The sequence below is a fragment of the Eubalaena glacialis genome, chromosome 17 (genome assembly GCF_028564815.1).
Source record: "Eubalaena glacialis isolate mEubGla1 chromosome 17, mEubGla1.1.hap2.+ XY, whole genome shotgun sequence".
Classification (NCBI taxonomy): domain Eukaryota; kingdom Metazoa; phylum Chordata; class Mammalia; order Artiodactyla; family Balaenidae; genus Eubalaena; species Eubalaena glacialis.
This window is the reverse complement of record NC_083732.1, coordinates 8367501-8389624: the sequence shown is the minus strand read 5'-3', so window position 1 is coordinate 8389624 and position 22124 is coordinate 8367501. Positions and strand designations below refer to the sequence as shown.

Genomic DNA, 22124 nt, shown 5'->3' with positions numbered 1-22124 from the left:
GCCTCGCCGCCACCCGGACTCCCTCCTCCAGGCTCTGCATTGCTTTTGCCCGCCAGCGTGTTCAGGATGGGCATCAGCCTCATTTCTGCGGGACCTTCCTTGCAGACCCGTCACCCCAGCCCCTCCCTCAGTGCTTTCGACTGCACCTCCTACGCCGCCTGGCTAACTCGATAGATGAGGATGGTTTCATTTAATTTTGTTAAGACTTTTTCTTATTGGAGTATAATCGCTTTACAGTGCTGTGTTAGTTTCAGGATGGTTTTAAAGTCATCCTTTACTGCGTGTCAATTCAGTGCCAGGCCCTAAGGACTTCGCACAGTCACAATTTCTAATCTTCCCACAACACTACAAGGAAGGCATGCTTGGTGTTCTTATTATTTTTATTCCAAGTTTACAAATGAGGGCAGTGAGGCTCAGAGGAGAGCCGAACTCTGGCCGTGCAGGGCTGCCCCTCTGTGCATAGTGGAGTTGCCCGCTGGCTGTCATAACGTGGCAGAAAGATCTCTGGGTTTACAGTCCAAACACCTGCCTGCAAGACCCAACTAGGCCCCTTGCTACTCTGGGATGGCTGAGCCTTAATATCTTCCATCTCTAAACTCACAACTAACTTGCGGTTTCAAAGTTCTATCAGCTGAGATAATGCCTGCATTCGTGCTTTGAAATCTCGAAATCGCAGGCAGGTATATATTATTTACACGCACTACGTCAGCAACATGCAAAGGGCCCAGAGAGCAAGGACCCTGACTACACCCTTTGTCCCGCATCCCCACCCCTTGGCATACCCTCTAGCTGCACATTAAATATTTGCCAACTGATGGCTGCTTAAGAACAAGAATGATGCCTATTATTCCCTTTCCCTAGTGAGCTTTAAAAAAAGTGTTCTTCATACACAAAAAGACTCCATGACATTTGTCCTTGAGAGACAGGAGGCTTCTTGTAGGAAGCCCCGAGCACAGAATGGCTGCCTGAATCCACCAAGCAAGGGTGTCCAGGTCCAGGAGGAAATTGGCTGTGGGCACGGGCCGCGGGGATGCCGTCCTCGGCCCTGCTGCCGTCATTTTCAGATCACCGCTGGTGCACCAACAGGAAAAGAGGCATCACGACCACGTTCACGCAGGAGGGGCTGATGTGTGAGCCGTGCAACTGATGTTTCTAAACTTTTTTTGGGGGGGAGTGGCAATGATTCAGAAGCCTAGATGGCCTCGCCTTTGAGTTAATCGAGATCAGTTCAAGCTGTTGGTGCTCTGGAAATGAGGTTGTCAGGTGCAGGGAGCTAAAATTACCTGGAGCCGAGGACAACCCATCGTGTCACCCCCCTCCTCCAGGATCTGTGGGCTCAGGCCCTCCTTAAGTATTCAATACATTTAGACACAGCTGACAATCAACTGGCCAGGATATTGTGTACCTGGAACGGCTATTAAAACTGTAAGTCTGCCTAAACCCTCCAGTTACGGTGGATTTCCGTGTTTCCTTGAGGGCAGGGAGAGGTACCAGACTCCCGTCACCCATGAGGATACACGTGCCACGTCAGCAGCATTTTAGACAGCGGGAGCGCTGCGATCAGTTCTCCCTTTTCCCTGTGCCTTAATGCTATACCACCTGCAAAGTAAAATCGTGCGCTGTCCGACGCACACGAACATACACAGAGAAGTAAGTTCAAGCGTGTTGCTAACATGTGGACTGGAGATGAGTTTTTGGCCATTTAGTCATCTGAGATCCAAATACAAGGAGGAACACCAGAGGATTCGCAAAACTGCTTTTCTTCCTGCGTCTATTTTCCACCTGGGTCGCTCAGTCCCCTCTCCCCTTTCACAGGTCAGAGCTGTTGTGCTCATGTGGCCTGCTCCCAAACCACATTGAAAAAAACAACAACATAAACACAAAAGCTTTTGTTTCTCTGACATTACAAACAGCGTTTTCGCAGTGACTGTCCCCCACGGGAGGATTTTAATGGTAATAAACATTTGATACCCGAGCACCTCCTAGCAATGGACAGCTTTCTGGTTGAAACGTAAAGGGACACTTTCAGCTTTAATTGCATCCTGCCCTCCCCCCGCAGGCTGTCCTGATGGCCAATGGTGTTTTTTTTCTCAAGAGCCGTCTGGAGGCTGAGGGGCAGAGCTGAGCACCTTGTCCTTGAGTTGCCATTGCTGTGTTACTCTCTCTGTTTTCTCTCAGAACACACAGGCTCTGCACAAGATGAGGCTCGAAAGAAAAGGGGGTTTGGGGTTTGTTTGTAACTTTACGTTTTGGAGAGCGAGGGGGAAAGGAAGAATTTTAAACGGTTTCATGTAACCCTTCAGGCCACTGAGTCAGTCCAGCGGCTCCTCAGAGCGGGCCAGGCTGAGGCAGCAGAAACCCAGGGGCTGAGAAGCAGGCCAGCTTCGTCCAGCAAGAACAATGCCTCCGCAGTCAGACACGGTGGCTGCTCTCATTTTCCAGGGACACTTACAATCAGATGGAAAGGATCCCAGAGGCGCCTCGCAGGGCTTCCAGCCTCGTGAGAGAACAGGAGTTCTGCAGCTACAGATATGCAAATCCGTCCTGAGAGCCACAACTGCCCAGAAAAGCCCTGGAGGGGTGGAGGCTGCCAAGGCCGTGTCCCATCCCTGCAGGGACTTCAAGTCCCAGACTTAGCTGGGGCTGCCTGCTAGGGCCATTCAGATACGCGATTCACTATCCCAAAATTCTAAGGAATATGCTTCACGAATGTGCAAAGATATTTAGACTATCGGTTGCGCAGGTTCTATCATAAAATCAGCATGGATGTAAATAAAGCAAGCTCGTAATTGTATACACTTTTTTTTTTTTTTTAACTTGAACATCTTTCAGTCATCCTGTCCTGGGGTACTTTGCTCTTGCAGCATGAGAGACTGCAACCTTCTGGCTTGTTCTTCAGATCACAACATCAGTTGTTATTAAAAGTGTGTGTAGCTCATTCTATTTTAGGTTGGGAGTTTTTGTTTAAGCTCACGGACTTGAATTAACAAGAATGGCAGGTTTATACTTCACACAGACAGCCCACTGCTGGACACGGCTTACACTGGAGAAGTCTAAATACTAGTTCTCGCCACCACACCTGTCTCAGCACTCAGACTCGGGCAAGAGATCCTGCCTCACCAGGTAAACGGTTGGTGGCAAGAACTCCGAGCTAACTCGCCAGGCTGTGCTGTGGGTTAACTCACAAGTGCCTATTACCAAACAAAAATGCTGAATTCTAAAATGTTAAGAGCTTCCTGACTCCCAAGGAAACATGGTGAAACATGTTGAACAGGATGAATTTTCCGTTCCAAAACGTGACGTGTGCTCCCCAAACTATTAAATTTACAGCCCGCTTAGGTTTCAGTCACCCAGCCTACATCCAAGTTGAAGTCGCTTTAACTGCAGCTGACAATTAGGAGATGGTTTTGGGTTGCAAAGGATGTGAAGCTACTGCAGTACCTGGCTTGAGTCACGGAAAAGAATCAGGTTCCTCTCATTTGTAATTTTGAAATCAATCAAAATTCCTGTAATTTTCAGATCAAAATGCAGAGGCGGGCAAGGGACGATGGAGGAAACCACCAAGAGTAGAGTATTAAGTGATTCCTAAACAATATTTTGACTTAGTGTTTCTCTGTATTATACCTTAGAAATAAATCTATTACGCTGTCCTTCAGCTGTAACTCAGATTCACCATACAGATTTATCTTGCAGCCCAGTAAAGACCTCGTGAGTGAGAAAGGTTCACAGGAAGAAACCTACTGGGAGACACCACTACACTTAAATACCATGTCTGTATTGCGTTTGGAGATGGGTTCTGCCATCTTTGTTCAATTGATGAAAATTTCAACCAGTTTAGGAGCTACACAAACGATAAGAGTCAATCGTTCTGGAGCTAAAGATGTCAGATGAAACAATATTTGAAATTTTAATTGTCATTAACCTATTCTTCAATTTCATTTAAATTACATGGTAAACATTCATCAAGGAGATGCAAATTAAAAATCAACTCTACATTGGTAGATCCAAAATAAGATCTACAGACCAACAGGCCCGTTAGGATGGTGGACCTACATTGCCAACACATACACACAGGGAGTTTTTTAGTTTTGGTTTAGAGCATTAGGAAAGCTCAGCAAAAACCTTAGACATAGAAATGATTTATATAGCTCAAAATACTTTGAAAATCCCCATTCTAACTCCTACAAGAAAAAAAATCTCCAAATTAGGTGACTCTCCCAACAAAAAATTCAATGATGAAATACTTTCACTGAAGGAGTCTTACGTTAGATTAAATATTCCGGGTGGTAATTTACACATCTATTTTGCCAAATGTAGTTTACTTTACTATAAAGTGTCTATAAAACGGTGGTAAATCTTACCTGTGCTAAGAAAATACATAAAATTGCTCATTAGAGAGCCAAGTTGAATGAATAAGGTATATTCTAACTTTTAAGTGCTTGCTAGTAGAGGTCATTTACATTGTTTTGCTTCCTAATTTAAATTTCTTGAGGGCTCTGGAGGCGCACTAATGTTCACTGCACACACATGACTTCAACGATGCACACACCTTCTTACCTCCGCTACCTGTTAGAAATAATTGCTGAAAACTCTTCCCAAAGATAATTAACAAATAATTTTCATTGAACTGAAAAGATAACTTTGTAACAGGACATGGACAGAAAGATTTCTGTTCCTAGCATCTTTTCTATTAACACTAATCATGGAATTAAAAGAAAAAAAACAGTGTATGTTCTTCATCTGTTGGTTTTACCTTTGGGTATATTTCAGCAGGAGTAATCCTGAAAAGTTAATTCAAATTATTCACTTAATGTAAATTGGAGGCTCTATTTCTTTGAAACATATCCCAAATCCATTTACTGCTTTCCGTCTCCATTGCTACCTACTGCCTTGATCCAAGGCTGCTACAACAGTCTCCCAAATGGGGTTCCTGATTCCTCTTTACAAGCCATTTTTTTTCACATTGCAGCCATAGTGATTATTTTTTTAGAAACATGAATATGATATCACTTCTCTGCATAAAACCTTCCAAGGAACTTTCTATGGCACTTAGAAAAGAAATCCAAATCCACCAGGACCAGTTTGGTCCCTACCCCCAAATCTTCTAGGCAAACAGGCTCCCTGCCCCTGCTTCTTCCAAGCTGTCAACACAGGACCTTTGCATTGGCTCTTCCATTTGCCTGGAACATTCTCCAACCAGCTTTGTCTGGCCACTGCTTCTCATGACTCAGGTGTAAGCAGAGTTGCCCCCTCCACAGAGAGCTCCTCCCTGACCACTCCATCACCATATTTAATAGCATTCCTCCATCTACAAAAATTGTATTTGTATCTGTGTATCACCTATCTCTTCCTATTAGCATATAAGCCCAATGACAGCAGGGCCCTAGCCAATTTTTGGTTTTCGCTATATTCTTGCCACTAAAACAGTACCTAGCACATAGCACCCAGTAAATGTTTGTTGATGAATGTTAATCACCCCAGCGCAGTGGTTAAGTGCCTAGGGTTGAAATACCCCAGAAGTTAGATCAATCTGAGTTGAAATACCAGGTTTGCAATTTGCTAGCTCTGAGGCTTAAATTAATCTTTTCCAAAGACGTGACTTCTTCATAAAATAGAAACATTCATGGGGCAAGATAAATCCAAATTTAAATGAGGTAACTGGGACTCAAGTTTCCCTAGTCAGAGCTCACACTCTTCCAGGTTCTGCCTCATATAGACTGCCTCTTAATTCCCAATCTGAGATTTAAGGTCCCTTATGGAGGGGTAAGGGGGGGAAACGTAAAAATACAAAAGCCCTAGACACGTCAAATCATCACTAAATAACTACTTTACTTCAGAGACCAGAGTGCAGTATTTCAGGAACCTATAAGGAAGCTCCAATGTTAGACTGCCTGCGTTCGGATCCAGCTCCTGTACTTACTGCTGGCCAGTTACTTAAAGTCTCCAAGTCTCTACGTTTCCTCCTGGAAAACAGCACTTTCCTCACAGAAGAGAAGTGACGGTGAAAGAGCAACGCCATGGAAAGCACTGAGCACCTCAGTGCTGAATTTATACAAGCACGCGACGAACACCGGTTATGAAGGATCAGACTGAATTTAAAATATTTCTTAACTTAGGCAAATTCGAGATCTCACGTCAAGAATTAATTCCATTAGAAAAAAAAACCCGCACTTTTTGCGTTTGGAAACTTGCATGACTTTAAAGCCACCTTCACAGGTAAATCCCAGATGACTCAGGGCCGGCTGCTGACCTACCTATCATGTCAGCGTTCCTTCTGGCCACAAGCAAGGGATGCCTCTGCTTTGAAGATCGTCATTGTTCTCAGCATCTTCCTTTAAACAGGGACAGTCACATCGTGTGCTCTATTTACAGAAGGTCGTAGGAAAACTTCCAACGCTATAAAGAATTTCAGAAGAAGCCCCTTTAAGACTCACTTTAGGAAACATATTCTCCCTACCTAAGGTCCTATTTTAATGCTTAAAAAGCCTTTCAGTTATTTAAATATTTAAGCTCTTTCTACTTTGTGGAAGTCTAGTCTTATTTTCCACGTTTGAAGAATTCTGTTCCAGAAGCTATTCTTTAAAAAAATTTTTTTTTAAATTTATTATTGTTATTGAAGTATAGTTGATTTACAAAAGGCACTTTCCTGCCCGCGCACTACCCAGGCCCTCACTTTCAGGAGAGAAGAGTCACGGTGACGTGACCGGTGAAGCCACCACAGGGCGTCTAAGGTGGAGGCTTCACGGAGCTCCTTTTCCAGAATCATCATGAGTATATTTTCATCTTACGATGAGAATTCACGGAACCTCATTATCTAAAAGGAACCCGGACAGACTGTCTTGTGCCACGTCGGGCGGGGGACGGGTTGGGCGCGTCCCGGGGGCGGTGTGAGCCACCGCAGACCACCCTCACCCTCTCTTCCCCTCTTTTTTAACTGCAGGGACATGGTGGGGCTTTGTGTTTGGTCAGGTGACATTACAAGCTGAGAACAGAGCATCTCAAATTCTAGTTTACCTCAAACACCAGAGATCAGAAAGGAGCGCCCGAACCAGCGGCTCCCAGCCCGTGCGTGTGCGTGCCTGCACGTGCGCGTGTGCGTGCGCGTGCGCGTGCTTGCGCTCGCCTGCGCTTGCTGCGGGGGGGGGGGGGTCCCTGCTCGTTCCACGTGGGGCTCTGTGGCGCTGGCACCGAGCCTGGGTCCTCAGGACACCGGAGTGCCTTTGCGTCCCTTGCTGACACCACGGCATTGTGTTTTTCTACCCATTAAACGAGGATGAATGACCCAGATATTGTGCCTATTAAAGCCTCATTTTTCTTTTGACCTTTTGTTCCTCGGTGTACCACATTATCAGACGCTGCACACGTTTTTTAAGTCTCAGCCTCGGATGCCCTTCTGAGGGAGTAATGGGAGGTTTCTGCGTGTGGTTCTGTTGAGATATCTGGAGCGGAATTATGTCAAGGTAATGTGAGGTTTTTCTTCCAGTCTAGTCGGAAGACAATCAGTTTAGCATATTACCAACAGCTAATCTGGTATAGGAGGATATATCAAGAAAACTGTACAAAGGCCAGAATGCTGTATTCGCATCTATTGCAAATACAAAAAATAGAGTGAAACCAGTTCCCCTACCCTACTACATTCTATAATTACATCTCTGCATATCATGGGTCACTTTTATTAAAAGCATCATTACTACAGTTGGCAGCAATTTACATTTTATCTTACATGATAGCAGTTTTCAAAGAAAAAAAATAAAAGGACATCACAACAAAGAAAAACAATACATTTACAAAGTCATGTCTGTAAACTTCAAGGCTAGTTTAGAGCTGAGGTAATGCTGTTTTAGCTTGTGGCTAAAGTAACAAAGTCCTTTAATTTAAAAAAGGTACCTGATTCTCTCTTCTCTCACTCTTTATTTATTCATCTATTTATTTTGTTTATACCAGTGCATTACAAGACCACGAGACAATGGAACTGCAGTTCTGTCTGGCAAGAACCCTCCCAGTAGGTTAATTTCCAAAGGGACCCTTCACATTCAACAGCTGCCTTATTATTGCTGCGCCTCGGGACAGAGACGTTCACACTAAGGTGGAGATTGTCAGAGTGTATGGATGTGTGTGATGCGCAAGTGTGGGAACCCCCCGTGTAGTCAAAAAGGGAAACAAATGAGCAAGGATGATATGTATGGTAAATTTCATCTTGACCTTCACAGCAAAAAAATTAAAATTAAAAAATTAAATATATAACTTCATACTTCCTTTGAGCAGCACTTCCTTCCATTCGTGCCACTTGGTTACAAATTGCTCTTTATTATAATACCAATGGTACCAAAAGAAAAGGAAAAGGAAAAAAAAAAAAGCAGAGCATTATGTAAGTTTCCTTAAAAAGACATGATCATCTCTCAAATTTCATCTCTCCTAGGGATAATAAATAATGCACTGCACAATACTTAATGACCAAGATACCTTTTGACACACCTGTATAACATGACTTGGACTTTTTTTTTTCTTTTGCTACACTATGTTACAGAACAGCTTATAAAACTAGGTATGAACATTAACTGTGAGTGTAAACAGTAGGACTACCACTTGTCAAAAGTTTTAAACACTTTAACTGGAACTGGTACTGGTTATCCATCATTTTCATTGTTTTCTATTTCGTCCCCCCCGTCGAGTGAGTCTAGCTCTTCGCCCTGTGCTATCTCGTCTTCTAAGACTGAGGACTCCGCCGTCTTGTCCAGACTCTCCTCGGCGTCGCTGCCCTCGAGGGTCTCCTCTTCCTGAAATGCGCCCCCCTCGGCCTTGTCGGGAGCCTTGTCGTCGCCGGAGCCCACGGCGTTCTGCAGCCCCGCCAAGGCGGGGAAGCCCGGCAGCGTCAATCCCCCCAGTCCCGGAGGTAGAAACATGGACGGGTAGAAGAGGCCCGGGGCCATGGTGGACAGCAGGAAGGGGTTGAAGGCGAGCGGGCTGGAGGGCAGGCCGGCCGGGGCAGTAGCAGCACCAACAGATCCATTCGCAGAGTCCGGGCCCGGAACGGCGTCTGTGCTTTTCTCCGAGTCCTTGTTCTCGTCCTCGTTCTCGTTCCCCTTCTCCTCCGCTTTGCACGCGCCGTCTTCCGGCTCCGCGGGGCCGGCCGCGGCCGCGGTGTTGCCGGCGGCGGCGGCGGCAGCGGCGGCGGCGGCGGACAGCGGGGTGTTGAGCAGCCCGCCCAGCCCGAACATGCTGGGCAGGCCGGCCACGCCCGGCAGCACCAGGGGCAGCACGGCGGCCGGGTTCTTGGCGTCGCCTCCGGCGGCGGCGGCGGCGGCCGTGGCCGTGGCCAGTCCCGGAGGGAAGCCCATGAGGCCGGCCAGCTGCAGAGACTGGAGGTTCTGGAGGCTCTGCAGGCTCGTCAGGTCCATCCCAGCGAACAGGCTGTTCACCAACAGGGGGTTGATGCCCGACGTGGAGGCCATGGCCGCAGCCGCGGCAGCGGCGCGAGCGATTTCACTTTTGGGCCTCCGTCCCCGCCGGCTCGCCCCCTCTCCCCGCACCACGGGTCCAGTGAGAAGACGGTCAAACATCGACTCAGGAACGAAACCCTGAAAGGAAGGGAGCGGCAAACAGGGGCTATCAAAGCTGCGGAAGAAAACCTCATTTCCACGCGGGCCTTTGTGATGGACTGAACACTGACACTCGGAATGGAAGTACACAAGCAATTATTTCCATTCTAAAAGCTCAAGGATCAGACCTCGGAAAGCAAAACTTCTCGTTTTTAGCATTACATAGCTCACGGAATTATGCTGAATTGCAGAAAAAAAATGTTAAAGGCTGCTCTATCGGTGAGGTAAATGTCAAGATATCTGCATCCATAGCTAACTCGAGAAATAGCACATCAGAAGGAAGTTGAAAACTATGGAAAGTTTAATTAAAGTTATATTTTAGGATCTACCCTGGAGAAACAAAAACTCATGTTCACACAAAAACCTGTACATGAATGTTTATAGCAGTTCTACTCATAACTGTCAAAGTCTGAAAACAGCCCAGATGTCCTTCTATGGGTGATGGGTAACCACACCCAGGGGTACATCCACACACAGGAGCCAGATCGGCAGCGAAACTTGTGACACATGTAACCACTTGGATGAATCTCAATACGATGAGCGAAGGAAGCCGTCTCAAAAAGGGTACGTAATTTATGCTTCTGTTTAGGTGACATCCTCAAAAAGACAAAACTCTAGGGATGGAGAACAGATCAGCGAGCGGTTGCCCTGGGCTAGGGGTGGGGACAGAGAATAATACAAAGGAATTTGGGCGAGTCACAGAACTGTCTGTATTCTGATTATGGTGGCCGTTCAAGAAACCATCCATGTGTGAAGACTGATAGAACTGTGTACCAAAAGAAAAATAAGCACTTTTACTGTATACTTTAAACAGACAAACAAAAAGAAATCAAGACTTCTAAATAAATTAATTTTAAAAAGAAATAGTGAAATTAATGCTTAGGCAGAATTGCTGTATTTTTTCATTGGTTTATTTTAAAATCAGAAATCACAGTTAATCTTAAGGATCTCAACCACCATAACTTCCATTCCACAGATGCTGTTAACCAGGTTTACCTGGGGCATTCCTCCCTGGAGCAAGTCTGCCTCTAAGACTGTGAATGTATATTTCTATACAATCCCTTTAAATCAGAGCTGTCAAATTAATCCACTTTGGTGGATTAATGACGTACTGATACAAGGAATGATGATGTATTAATGATGTATGAAAATGATGCATTATGTCAACTCTTTTAAGCCAAGAATAAGTTATCATTGAATAATTAATGGCCCACAGAAAATAAAGAAAAATTCAGGAAAACAGTTTTGTACAGATACCTTTCTGGACAGAAAGGCAGAGTCTGTACTTACAGACTGCTTGACTATATCGGTCCAGTCTGGGGCAACTGCAAACTCGGGGTTTTCTTCCAGCCACCGGGGTAGATCCTTCATCGGAGGCGCCATAGCTCCACCCATCTAGGGAGAGGCATTCGGAAAATGATTTAGAAACAGACAAATTCTTCCCTCCCATCTGTATATCTACACATATACATACACAGATCATATAAATATACATGTATTCTGGAAGAAACATGATTCTTTTCCCCTATAAAAGATGTCAGAATAAAACACTTCTTTCTGGGAAAAGAAATCACATAGAGATCAATTCCCTTTTCCAATGTTTACCTTCTTCCCATTTCGTTTATTGACAACAGGCACCCTTTCTTCTCCTGTCAAAGTGTTTATATCCAATTTATTAGGGTTTCGACATCTGTGTCGTTTCTGTTTCGGTTTCTGAAATGAGGAAAACAGCACATCTGCATTCTTCTGCAAAAAAACAAAAACAAAAAACATAGTGAAATTGTACTTAGTACTTATTCTTTCCTATATAAATGACAAACAGAACAGTCAAGCCATTTTCAATTACTATGGAAGTTTCAAGAATCATTTTAATTATTAGAAACCATAGTTTCCTTTGAAAGGAAAGACTATTCTCTTCTTCCTTTACTTAAGGAACAAACTTAGAAGCGGAGAAGACGGTTTTCCTTTTATCTCTCAATAACTTGCTTAAAATCTTTTCTTCAAATGTTTAACCGAGTCATGGTATTTGAAAAGGAAACTATGTCTGGTACCTCTGCTAATCTCTACTCAGAGACTTGAGTGGATACAGAGGTGATCTCACATCTACGACATGCGACTGTACATGAGAAGAAACAACCCAAGGGATAAAAGAGCCTTTGCAGGAGGGTGCATTCTGAGTGGCAGGAACTCAACAAGATAAAATGTAAACTCCTACACTTAAGTTTTTAAAAATTCAATCACATAAGTTATAGGACGTAAAACATCTGCACAACTAGCTAGCAAGCAGTTTAAGTGACAAATCATCTGGAGATCCTGTCTCATGTTTAATAAACGGCATGAGTGTTAGTTGTTTAAGAAAGAAGCTAATAAAGTCTTGGGCTGTGTTAGGGGCTCAGATCTCTGCAGTAACAGCTTCCTAATATTCTGTGCTGGGCAGACCCAGTCCAGAGACCAATTAGAGCACGTTGGGGAGTGTTTTCCCAATAACGAGACCGCCCTGGAAACCATGCCATGTGAAGAGTAACAGAAAAAAATCACATCTATTTGGTGGGAGAAGGAAAAAGCAAGGAAATGCATACTAGGTGTCTTCAAATAACTACAAGGCTGCCCTTCACGTAGGACAGACCTGAAGCTAGTTTCTCTAACGTAGAATATACAGTGACAAAAGCTGGGAAACGTCCGAGATGACGAGACAGTCAAGCGAAAGGCAGAGGGACCAGGGATTTCTCCGTCGCATGGGAGAAGGAAATGGACTGACTGAGCAAGAACCCTCCCAACTCTACACTCTGTGATACTCACTGGTACGTAACTTGGCATATCAACAGTGTAAGTGGGATGCAGCTTCAGCCATTCAACTAAGTCCTTATTTTTAGGAGCTTCTTCCCCCACCAGCCTAGTCCCATCTTCGAGATTTATAACAGGGATCCGCGTGTCTGGGTCCAGCTGTCCAGGAGAAGGAATGTTTCTTGTAGGTGGGGTCTCTATATCTTCTTCAAAAGCTTTGGTCACCTCAGCATCCTCCTGCAGAAAGTTGACAATGGTCGGAATTCTCACATGAAGAGAGAGATCCTGACAACATCCTAGCCCGAGGAGACGCTAGCCTAGCATAATGGATCTCCGATCATAAAGGGGAAGAAAGTTACTTGAAACAATGGCAGTTTGGGAACAGCTATTAAATGAGAAGATGGAACGTGTATCATTCTTCACACTGTAGAATTAGTGATGGGGTAGAAATTTCACAGTCCATCACCGCTCCACGTTTGAGATCTTAGGCAAGCCACTAGGAGCATGACACAGGCAGTGGAGTCTGAGCCCGATATGCATGAAAGGTAGCCTCTCAATCTCTTTTGGGGATCCCTGGATAGCATCATTCAAGAAATTATAATTAGAGGAATGTTCCAAAAGCCAGTTTATACCTAGCTTTTTGGCACTCTGTGATCAGTACACTTTTGTCAGTAGTACAATAGTTCATATTAGGCGTGTGTGGCAACACTGGAAAGATCAACTCTAACTGAAGTTGAGTTAGAGTTGACACTCTACCATCGCCCAGCCACTGGTCCTCAAACTCTGTTATTTCAACCTGCAGACATCTTCAGTGAGGCCCATCTGTCCTTCCCTACTGTTCCCACTTTGGCTCAGGTCTCTGTCACTGACCACCTGTATCACTGCATTACTCCTCAACGGCCCACCTGATTCTAGTTCCACCCTTCTTTAATCCAACCTCCACTCTGCTCAAAAATCATGTTACATCACTACCCTGTTTAAGCTATTTTGATAGCTGAATCCGCATCACTTTCAGGATAAAATCCAAGTTCTTTAGCATAGCAATCACAGCCCTCTGTGATTTGCATCCTACCTTGTCGCCAAGGTCATCTCTGCTGAAGCTGCCTCCTCACCAAATTCCCTGGCCAGTAACTTTCAGTTCACCAGACATGATAGGCTCTCTCTGGCCTCAGTCCCTTTGCACATGCTCTCCCCGCCCCCTCTTTTCAAATGACTTACCCCCATACCACCTTCAAATTTTCACCGAGGTATGACCAACTCCAGGGAAACTTCCCCGTCTGTTTCTCCTCATATCCTCCTCCTCCAGTCCCATTCTTCCTTTGGGTTTTCAAAGTACCCCAGGGACTTCTCACAACAGTGATATGTTGTTATTTATCTGTCACCCATCTTCTACACTGAGTTCTCTGGTGCAAGCACCCGTCGGGCCTTTATTCTTCGCATCCCCGTGCCTGGCACAGGGCGGGGTTGGCTCTCACAACTTACTTACTTTTCATGGCTGCACAGTGGTCTCCAGTTTGAATGCTAACACAACACAAGATGTTGGGATCTGTCTTGTTCCACACAAGTAACCTTGCCGACCTCTATACCTCTTCACTACTCAGTTTATTTACAGACCAATCAGTATTCTCCTTGTATTTTATGTGTACGCACATAACCCTCTATAATACCAAATGAGGAATTCCCAAATTCCAACAGTTAGGAGTTAAAAAAAAAAAAAAAAATTAAAATAATAAAAATAAAAATACATTCTCTTAACATCTGTTAGGAGTTTTGAGCCAGGTTGCTAAATATGACTTTAGGGAAAAAAACAATAAATTCCTAGGGACAGCTTAAAATATGTGAATGAATAAAGTCAGCCATAAGTTTAATACAGGGTGTATAACTACAATAGGAAACAGCACTTGGTCGCACTGACTGTTAATCCCTGACGCTGGGTCCACAGACATACGTGAGATTCAAATTGAAAGACAGTAAACGCCGTGTGTGAGCTGCAGAAACTCCCGATTTGTTGATGTTTGTTCAGTGAACAAAACCTATCAAAGCATCAGGGTGGTTCCCAGCAGGAAGCAAATGGCTGGCGATGCCACTTTGGGGACCACACACCTAGAAATGGCGTTTTAACTTAGGGAAAAAACAATCACAGCTGATCCACTGTGAGGTGTATTTTTCAAGATTCTAGAAGCAGTCAGATGATCAACAAAAATGACCATTACTACCACTGGTACATTCGTAATGAGTTTTGAAAATCACCTTTTAACCACCCGGATGCTTCTGGTTTAATCAGACCCCACTAGGGGGCAAGTTTCAGTGAAGGCTATTTTGTCACTTCGAGACTCTAACTTGACCACGCCTTCCCTACTCTTTTATTAAGTTTCCTCTAAATTCAAGAAATAAAAAATGGGGAAATAATAATAGGAATGAAATAAGGAAAAACATATTGAAACAAACGTCTCCCCTCGGTGTTTCCCAAACTGTGTCCCGCCGCCCAGGGGATGGGCCTGCTGCGGGCATCCCATCTCCTCGGGCACGAGCTCCAGCACCTCTGTGCTGATTCGGGTTTCACATCCAAAGGCTTACAGTACCTTGTACCAATTTTAGTGCTTTAAAAAGACTTCGTGTAATCGGGTTCTCTGGGGTAAAACCTCATCGTTAGTTGGGCGGCACTTGTTTAGGTGAGTGGTTGAAGCGGATTAAGGAAGAGAGTTATTTTGATTACACTGCACTCATTTCCTTTGAATTGAAGAAGAAAATGACAAAATCCACTGACACACATATTTCTTGCAAACCTAAGCTAGCACAGACCTCAATTCAGTTGAGATTTTTAAAATATCTGCTTCCGGAGGCAAGAGAATTTGCAATCACTAGCTTTGCATGCGAACACAAATCTTAAGTCTGAAACTGAACAAATCTAATAAACGCCAGGCCCCAAACAGATGGATACTTTTTAAGAGCAGAAGCTTTTTCCACCTTGAGGGTTCAGAGGTAACGATTACAGGCTCAGAAGAGCATGTTTTTGTTTTGGGCTAGTCTTCCGAGAGTGATCAATATATTAGGATCTTGGGAAGAATAAATCCTCAAGCTACCCATGGTTCAGGCCGAGTGATCTGCGTCAACGCTCAACACAGGTTTCCGGCTCAGAACCACGACTCTGTCCGTCGCGACTCCTTCTTTAGCGGAAGGGGCCGGCTGTCGCGCCCCGGAGTGGGCAGCAGAGCCGGGGCCCGGGCCGCCAGCGCGGGCACGCGGGGGGAGCCAGCCCTGGACTTACTGCACTCAATGACGTCCGTTTGTGGCTCATGAACAGCAGGTCGAGGCCCTCCACGTTTTTCCTCCTTCCCCGCCTCCTCTTCATGGGAGGCTCTCCGTCCGCGAGGGAGCCGTTGAGCAGCCGCCTGGCGGGCGTGCGGGACAGGCCTGCCTGGAGCAGCTCCACCTGAGTCTTAAAGGCAGCAGACATGGGCGCCGAGACGTCAGGCAAGATAAACTTTGAAGTCAGAGATGAGAAACTTGAGGTAGAGCTTGCTGCCTCTCTCGAGGCCTTCGATAAATCGACAACTTTCTCTTGTCCGTTTTCTGAGACCACCTGATTCTCCCGCAGCTGGGCAACCATCTCCATGAGGTTTCGCCGCTTGGCAGCTCTTTCGGCCTCGATTTCGATCTTTCTCCTCCTCCTCCTCCGCTGGCGAGGGACGGAGAGGTTGAGGGCGTCTTCCTGTGGAGAAATCCCAACACAAGAGTGAGCCAAAACTGCCCCTGCTGCACGGGCTGGCTCGCGGAAACCAGGCACGAGATGCTTAAGGAATCAAACATCCGAGGCTGCTGAACGGAGCTGAGGAAACAGCAGCCTTCTTATTTCTCGGTAGGACCAGTGAACACGAGCTTCCACACTGAGTCAAGGGAGCTCATCTTTAAGCGGCACCAGCAAAGCGCTCTAACTGACCTTGGACAACTGAGGGGAAGTGGTGAGGTCCTCGCTGCCGCTGACGCTCGCCTGGCCCACCATGGAGAGCTCGGCCAGGCTCCTCTTCTGCAGGGGACTGTCGGCAGTGGGGGGCGTGTAGCCGGGGATGAGGCCCTGGAAATCAAACATCTGGCGCCTATTTACCGGCCATTTGCCTTTCAACACTGCTTCACAGATGTTGTCTAATCGGTTTATCATTACTCGATCCTGGAGGGAGAAGAAAAGCCACACGAAACTGTAACAAAGACCTGGTGAAAATTACGAGATAAATACATCCACTGAGATGCTGAAGAGCAGAAAAGGCTTAAAAGCAGACGGGCGGGCGAAAAGCAAAAGTAAACAAAAAGCAAACAAGCATGGAAATAAACCAAACCCACCAGAACCACTTTACTCTGGTGTGAGGTCTGAAGGTGGCCACAACACATAAGGCGCAGCATTTTTCAATTATGAACAATGCATCACATAAACGAGAGGACGTTACATAACCTCTAAAATGTCCCCATGTTTTACAAGTAACTGTTGCGCAGGCTAAAGATTGTTGGTGCACGTCAGCAGGTGACAATGGAAGCCTGCAGTCAGCTTCTCGACACTCTGCTGCTTCAGTCCCCAGGCTGGACCACAGCCTGTCCCAGGAAGTGGGACATCATTAGCGTCACTATTAATAAAGTTCAGCATTACGAATGGGCACCAACCTAGGAACACCTAATGAGTGTCAATTTGCATCTCCCACCTATTATCACTTCAAGTTTCATTGAAGCGTGTACTTTAAAAATTTCTAATTACAGCTCTTAGACCCAGTTTCCATAGATTAAAAGCCTGCTACTATAGACCTTTCGGCTTACCTGGGAAGCTGCTGTCTCAACTCAATAAGGGAGACTAGCAAAACGGGGAAAATAAGGGAGCATACAGAGGAAAAAAAAAATCTCCGATAGTACACTCTTCAGTTAAAAATTTCACATTGTCTCTTTCACAATTAACACTATGGGAGAGCAGCCTGGGGATGAGTCAACGGAAGCCTTTTTTGTGTTGTTTGTTTTAAACCAGACAGCCCTGTTAGGGTGATTAGGATGATTATCTCCCCACCCTGAGAAACAGACCCAAATTACATAGGAATTTATTATAAAATTATGCCAGTTAGCCAAAAAAGTAATTTCTACTTTGCTTTTGGTTATAGATAACTACATTTGGAATTATCTCATAATGTATTCGAGCAAATGGGTCAACGCCCACCCTCTCCGCAGTTCAGAAGACTACAGGGTTCCAAATGTATAAAGTTGTCTTAAATCTGAAAGTTCTGCTTCAGGATTTAAAAAAAAACCAAAACACACAGTTTTAAAGACCACACAGGTTCCCTCGGGCATTGTTGTTGGGATTACAAAATGGTACAATGGCTATGGAAAACAGTACAGATGTTCCCCCCAAAATTAAAAATAGAACCATCACATGATCCAGCAATACTACTTATGGGTATGTTTCCAAAAGAAATGAAAGCAGGGTCTCAAAGAGATATTAGTACATTCACATTTACAGTAGTACCATAATAAGCCAAGAGGAGGAAGGTACCCAAATGTCCCAATGATGGATGAATGGATAAAGAAAATGTGGTATATACACACGATAGAATATTATTCAGCCTTAAAGCAGAAAGAAATCCTGTTACATGCTTTGACACAGAGGGACCTTGAAGACATTACACTAAGTGAAATAAGCCAGTCACAAAAGAACTAGTACTGTATGATTCCACTTATATGAGATATCTAAGCTAAAGTAGTCAAGTTCACAGAAACAAAGTAGAATAGTAGTTATCTAGGGGCAGTGGGGCAGGGGAGTTGATCTACAGGGAAGGAGTTTCAGTCTTGCAAGATAAAAAAAGTCCTGGGGGTCTCTTTTACAACAACCTGAAAATATTTAACTCTACCCAACTACACACTTACAAACAGTCAAGATTGTAAATTTCATGGTATGTGTTTTTTACCACAACAAAAAATTCTTTTTAAAAAACATTCACACATTTTATTTGTCAGATGGGTGAGTCTTTTGAAACAATAATCCATAGACTGTACTAGACAAATAATCTAAAAAACCGCGAGGAACCAAAGATCCTTATAAATAGTTCTTTTTTCTTATTCGCTTTGCTTCCTGGCACCTTTCCTATCCTAGTAAAAAAGTATTCCACAGAATTTTTTCTTTGGGCTTTCCCAGATCATTCTTTTAAAAACACAAGAAAAATCTACAATCTTCATACACTGTGTCAGAGTTTACCTTAAAATTAGTTGAAAAATCAAAGCTAGAATGATTTCCTCCACCCTATTCTTTTTTGGTCACCAAAACAACAACAACAACAAAACCCCACCAACCTTAGGCCAAAATGAGAAGGCAAACGTTCTTTCATGAAGGAGCTGAGCTACGGACGGATCTCCATCCTCCATGTAGAATCCGTCTCGGGTCTCATCCCTAGCAGTGCTCATGGAAGCATTGCTCTCTTCATCAAAATTCTTCCCTCTCGAGACAGTTCCTGCTGAGAAATGAGTTAATGTGCATCACTCACAACCAGCATATCGCGGAAAAGGGAGTGTAGAAAAGACATGATTTAATATCTGAATGCTGATGAGCTCCATTTTATCGAGTACCTACTACGGCTACAGTGGTATTAGGCATGTTACAAATCTTGTTGCTTAAAGCTTGCAAGGGCCCTTTTACGTAGATGGTGTTATTCCTGTTTTACATATGAGGAAGTAGAGGCTTAGGGACGTTACATCACTAGTCGTCAGGCATCCTGCGAACAAGTCTCGCAGGAGGCTGAATGACAGCCAAGCCTCTGACCCGGCAGGGCCTCTGTTCCTCCACCAGGAAAAGGTCTAATGCGTTGGCCACTGTTCTGAGCCGCAGCTCTGGCAGAAAAGTACAACGCGGCGCTTCATTTTTCCTTCGTGGTAGGTACGGCAACCTACCTGGGACTTAGGAAGAGAACTGGTTCTTCCCAGATTCTACTCCCACCCTTTACTTCGGAATGAAAAATAAAGCATCATTTGTTTTAAAATTGTTAAGTGTCTGTAAAACCCTCCTTCTGAGAAGTTAAGTCGTTCGAAATAGCATGCTTACACATTGTATCAGAGCAAAACGTACATCTAGGCATGACGTGACACTATTTCTTCACAGAAGGAAATGTACACTCATTACCTTTAAAACGACCCCCCAAAAAAGCACTGGTCACATGACAGGAAGACACCTGCGGGGATGAGGTCAGGAGAGGCCGGAAGGGCCAGGAGTTACCTTCGGGCTGGGAAGACTCTTCCGACTTGTCATCGTCCTCCAGCTTTTCCTCTTCGTCCTCCTCGGAACCCTTTTCTGAAATGGACTTGGGCCCCGTGTCCGCACCGACCTCCACCGCTCTCGGCTCGCTCTTCCCGGCGCCGGGCTCGGCCTCGCGGTCCTGCTTCCGGTCCTTCCTGCCGCCCTCGGCCTCCTCCTCCTCCTCCTTCACCTCGGCCTCCCCCACCTCCCTGGCCTTGGCCTCGGCCCCTCCCGCCTTCTCCTCCTGGCCCGGGGCGGCAGCGGGGGCGGCGGCGGCGGCGGCGGCGGCGGGCGTCTGGCCAAAGCCCAGGGCCAGCGCGCTCAGGGCCGGGGCGCCGGCCGCCCCTCGGGTCTGGGCGAAGGTTTTGTGCGCGTCCAGGAAGGAGAGCTCGGGGTCGTTGAGGATGTGGTAGTCCGTGCGGCTGACCCCGTGCTTGGCGGCACCCACCAGCAGGTCCCGGTCGTGCCTGCCGCACTCCCACCACTCGGGCAGGTCCAGGCTGGGCTGGCAGAGCCGGAGCCGCTCGGCCAGCTGCGGGTGGCGCAGCACCTGCTCGCGGATCTTCCGCAGCAGCTCGATGCGGTACAGGGTGCGCGAGGCGCGCTCCTCCGTGATGGGCTCGATCGCCGAGGGCAGGTCGGGCGGCTCTGCGGCAGGGGGAGCGCGTGTCACCCGAGGGCGCCCGCCCCGCCCCCGCCCCGCTGTTCCGTGCCCGGCGAACCTACCGCCATCTGGCTTGGCGGGCACGCGACACACCCGCCGGCACATGGCCACGAAGCAGCTGAAGTACTTCTCCAGACTCTCATCGGACTTCTTGTCAAGCCTGGCAAAGGCTCGGAATTGGTTCCAGTCAAACTGCTGTTTCGCCGGGTCAAAAATAACCCCAAACGTGGACACCACGCGGTAAAAGTCTGCCTCTTCCCGTCTCGTCCACCTGTCAGAAAGGAGACGTTAGCCAGACTCGGGCTGCGTAAAAAGGCTTCACGTTTATTACGGCTTTTCCTCGTTTGCCCTGAACTTATTTCACAGGGCTTGTCTCTTTCTGGGGGGGCCGCTTTGACGGCGGTTATCTTGCCTGCGATGCCTGCCTCCCGCGGGTGGAGAAGAGCGGAGGAGAGGGCAAGGTACCAGGCGATGGTAAACCCTCGGAAACTCACTTCTGCCGTTTCTCCGATATGATAGCCTCCCTTTCAGCTTCCAGGGCCCGCACTTCCTCCCGGGGCCGCCGTCTCCGCCGGTCGGTCTTCATCAGGGCCTCCTGCCTCATCTGCTGCCTTTTATAGCTGCGCTGATAGGCGGTAATGAGCCTGCGCAGACGGGTGGTCAGGGTCGAGGTATTGGGCCAGTAGAGCTGGCCTAACTCAGCGCTGCCCTCGCTGTGCTTGCCTGGGGAATCGAAGAGAAGATGTCTAAATGTGTAGCCACAACCTCGCCATACACGGGGTTTCCCAGCAAAACGAGATGACTCGCTAACATTCAAATGGCAGCGTGGGAAAGGGCATCGTAGTGCTCTCATTTTTAAAATATAAATAAGGAGTGATGTTAGTGTGGAACTTGTAAACCATTTCTTTCTCAGCTCCTTAGGGGGAAAAAAACCAAGGTCATACGTCAATCCTACATAAAGAAACATACTTTGTGCCGCAAACTACAGGATAAGGGTGCTCTCCTGTAATGTGATAATCTTGAACGTAAAAAACAATCACATAATTGTTAGTTAATGATCTTACGTTAGGAAAAAAGGGTAGTAGTGTCTCAATGAACTGGCAATATTTCAGATACTTAACAAATGCCCTGTTTTTAAGAGCTGTATTTCTAAAGATGCTTAAAAGTTTTCACTACCTGATTTGAAACATAAATATGTCAATTATCTTAATCCAAAAAATAGTTATTTTATCAAAGAAATTCAACAGAATGAAAAACCGAGAATAAACAGGCATTAGAATCCTTCACAAAAGAGATGAGTCAGCATAGATGAAGCGGCACTTGAAGATACCGCCGTGGTGAAGCGGCAGCAGTCCAGCCGCAAGGCAAGGCCTGCACCCCACTCTTCAGCCCTGCTCCCCCCGGCTTTCAGGGAGTCATACCTGGGCCGCGTATTTCCATGGGTTCTTCCTTATCTTCTGGAGGAGAATTTGCAAATTCCTCAAAAGCAAAGCGAGAAAGAGAAATTATTTTAATTTGGGGTTTTATTTTGCTTTTATCTTTTAAAGAAAAGGCCATTATCTATAAAGTTTAACAAGTCTTATATGAGCATATAATATTTTACTGGTGTCGTGAAAGATCAATGTACTCAAGTTCTTACATCTATTTCATCCTTGAACGGCGTTCTGGTTGGTTTATATTCTGGGTCTTCATCTTCTCTATCAAATTCTCCCCTATGTAAAATTTTAAAAAATGTTTAAATCACACTGATTAGCAAGAGACTGAAGGAAAGAGTAACAACCCGCCTGATGCTACTTTGAATTCTGAGTCTGACATCCAAAGC

At 45.8% G+C, this 22124-nt stretch overlaps 1 protein-coding gene across 5 annotated transcripts in view; it reads right to left on the bottom strand.

Moving 5' to 3' along the window:
* Positions 1-7733: 7733 nt before the first annotated feature.
* The window catches only part of CHD7 (chromodomain helicase DNA binding protein 7), a 177609-nt gene continuing 163218 nt past the window's right edge, over positions 7734-22124 (bottom strand). For 2 of the 5 annotated variants that reach the window (XM_061172013.1, XM_061172014.1), the window contains exons 27-37: positions 21942-22014; positions 21724-21781; positions 20797-21025; positions 19618-20573; positions 18702-18862; positions 16324-16551; positions 15652-16095; positions 12399-12620; positions 11205-11345; positions 10890-10994; positions 7734-9578 (exon numbers count right to left, since the gene is read on the bottom strand). In XM_061172013.1, coding sequence (XP_061027996.1) covers positions 8628-9578; positions 10890-10994; positions 11205-11345; positions 12399-12620; positions 15652-16095; positions 16324-16551; positions 18702-18862; positions 19618-20573; positions 20797-21025; positions 21724-21781; positions 21942-22014 — 3568 coding nt within the window. In that variant the 3' untranslated portion in view covers positions 7734-8627. The remainder of the gene's footprint in view (positions 9579-10889; positions 10995-11204; positions 11346-12398; positions 12621-15651; positions 16096-16323; positions 16552-18701; positions 18863-19617; positions 20574-20796; positions 21026-21723; positions 21782-21941; positions 22015-22124) is intronic. The other 3 variants (XM_061172015.1, XM_061172017.1, XM_061172016.1) reach the window with 3 other exon arrangements.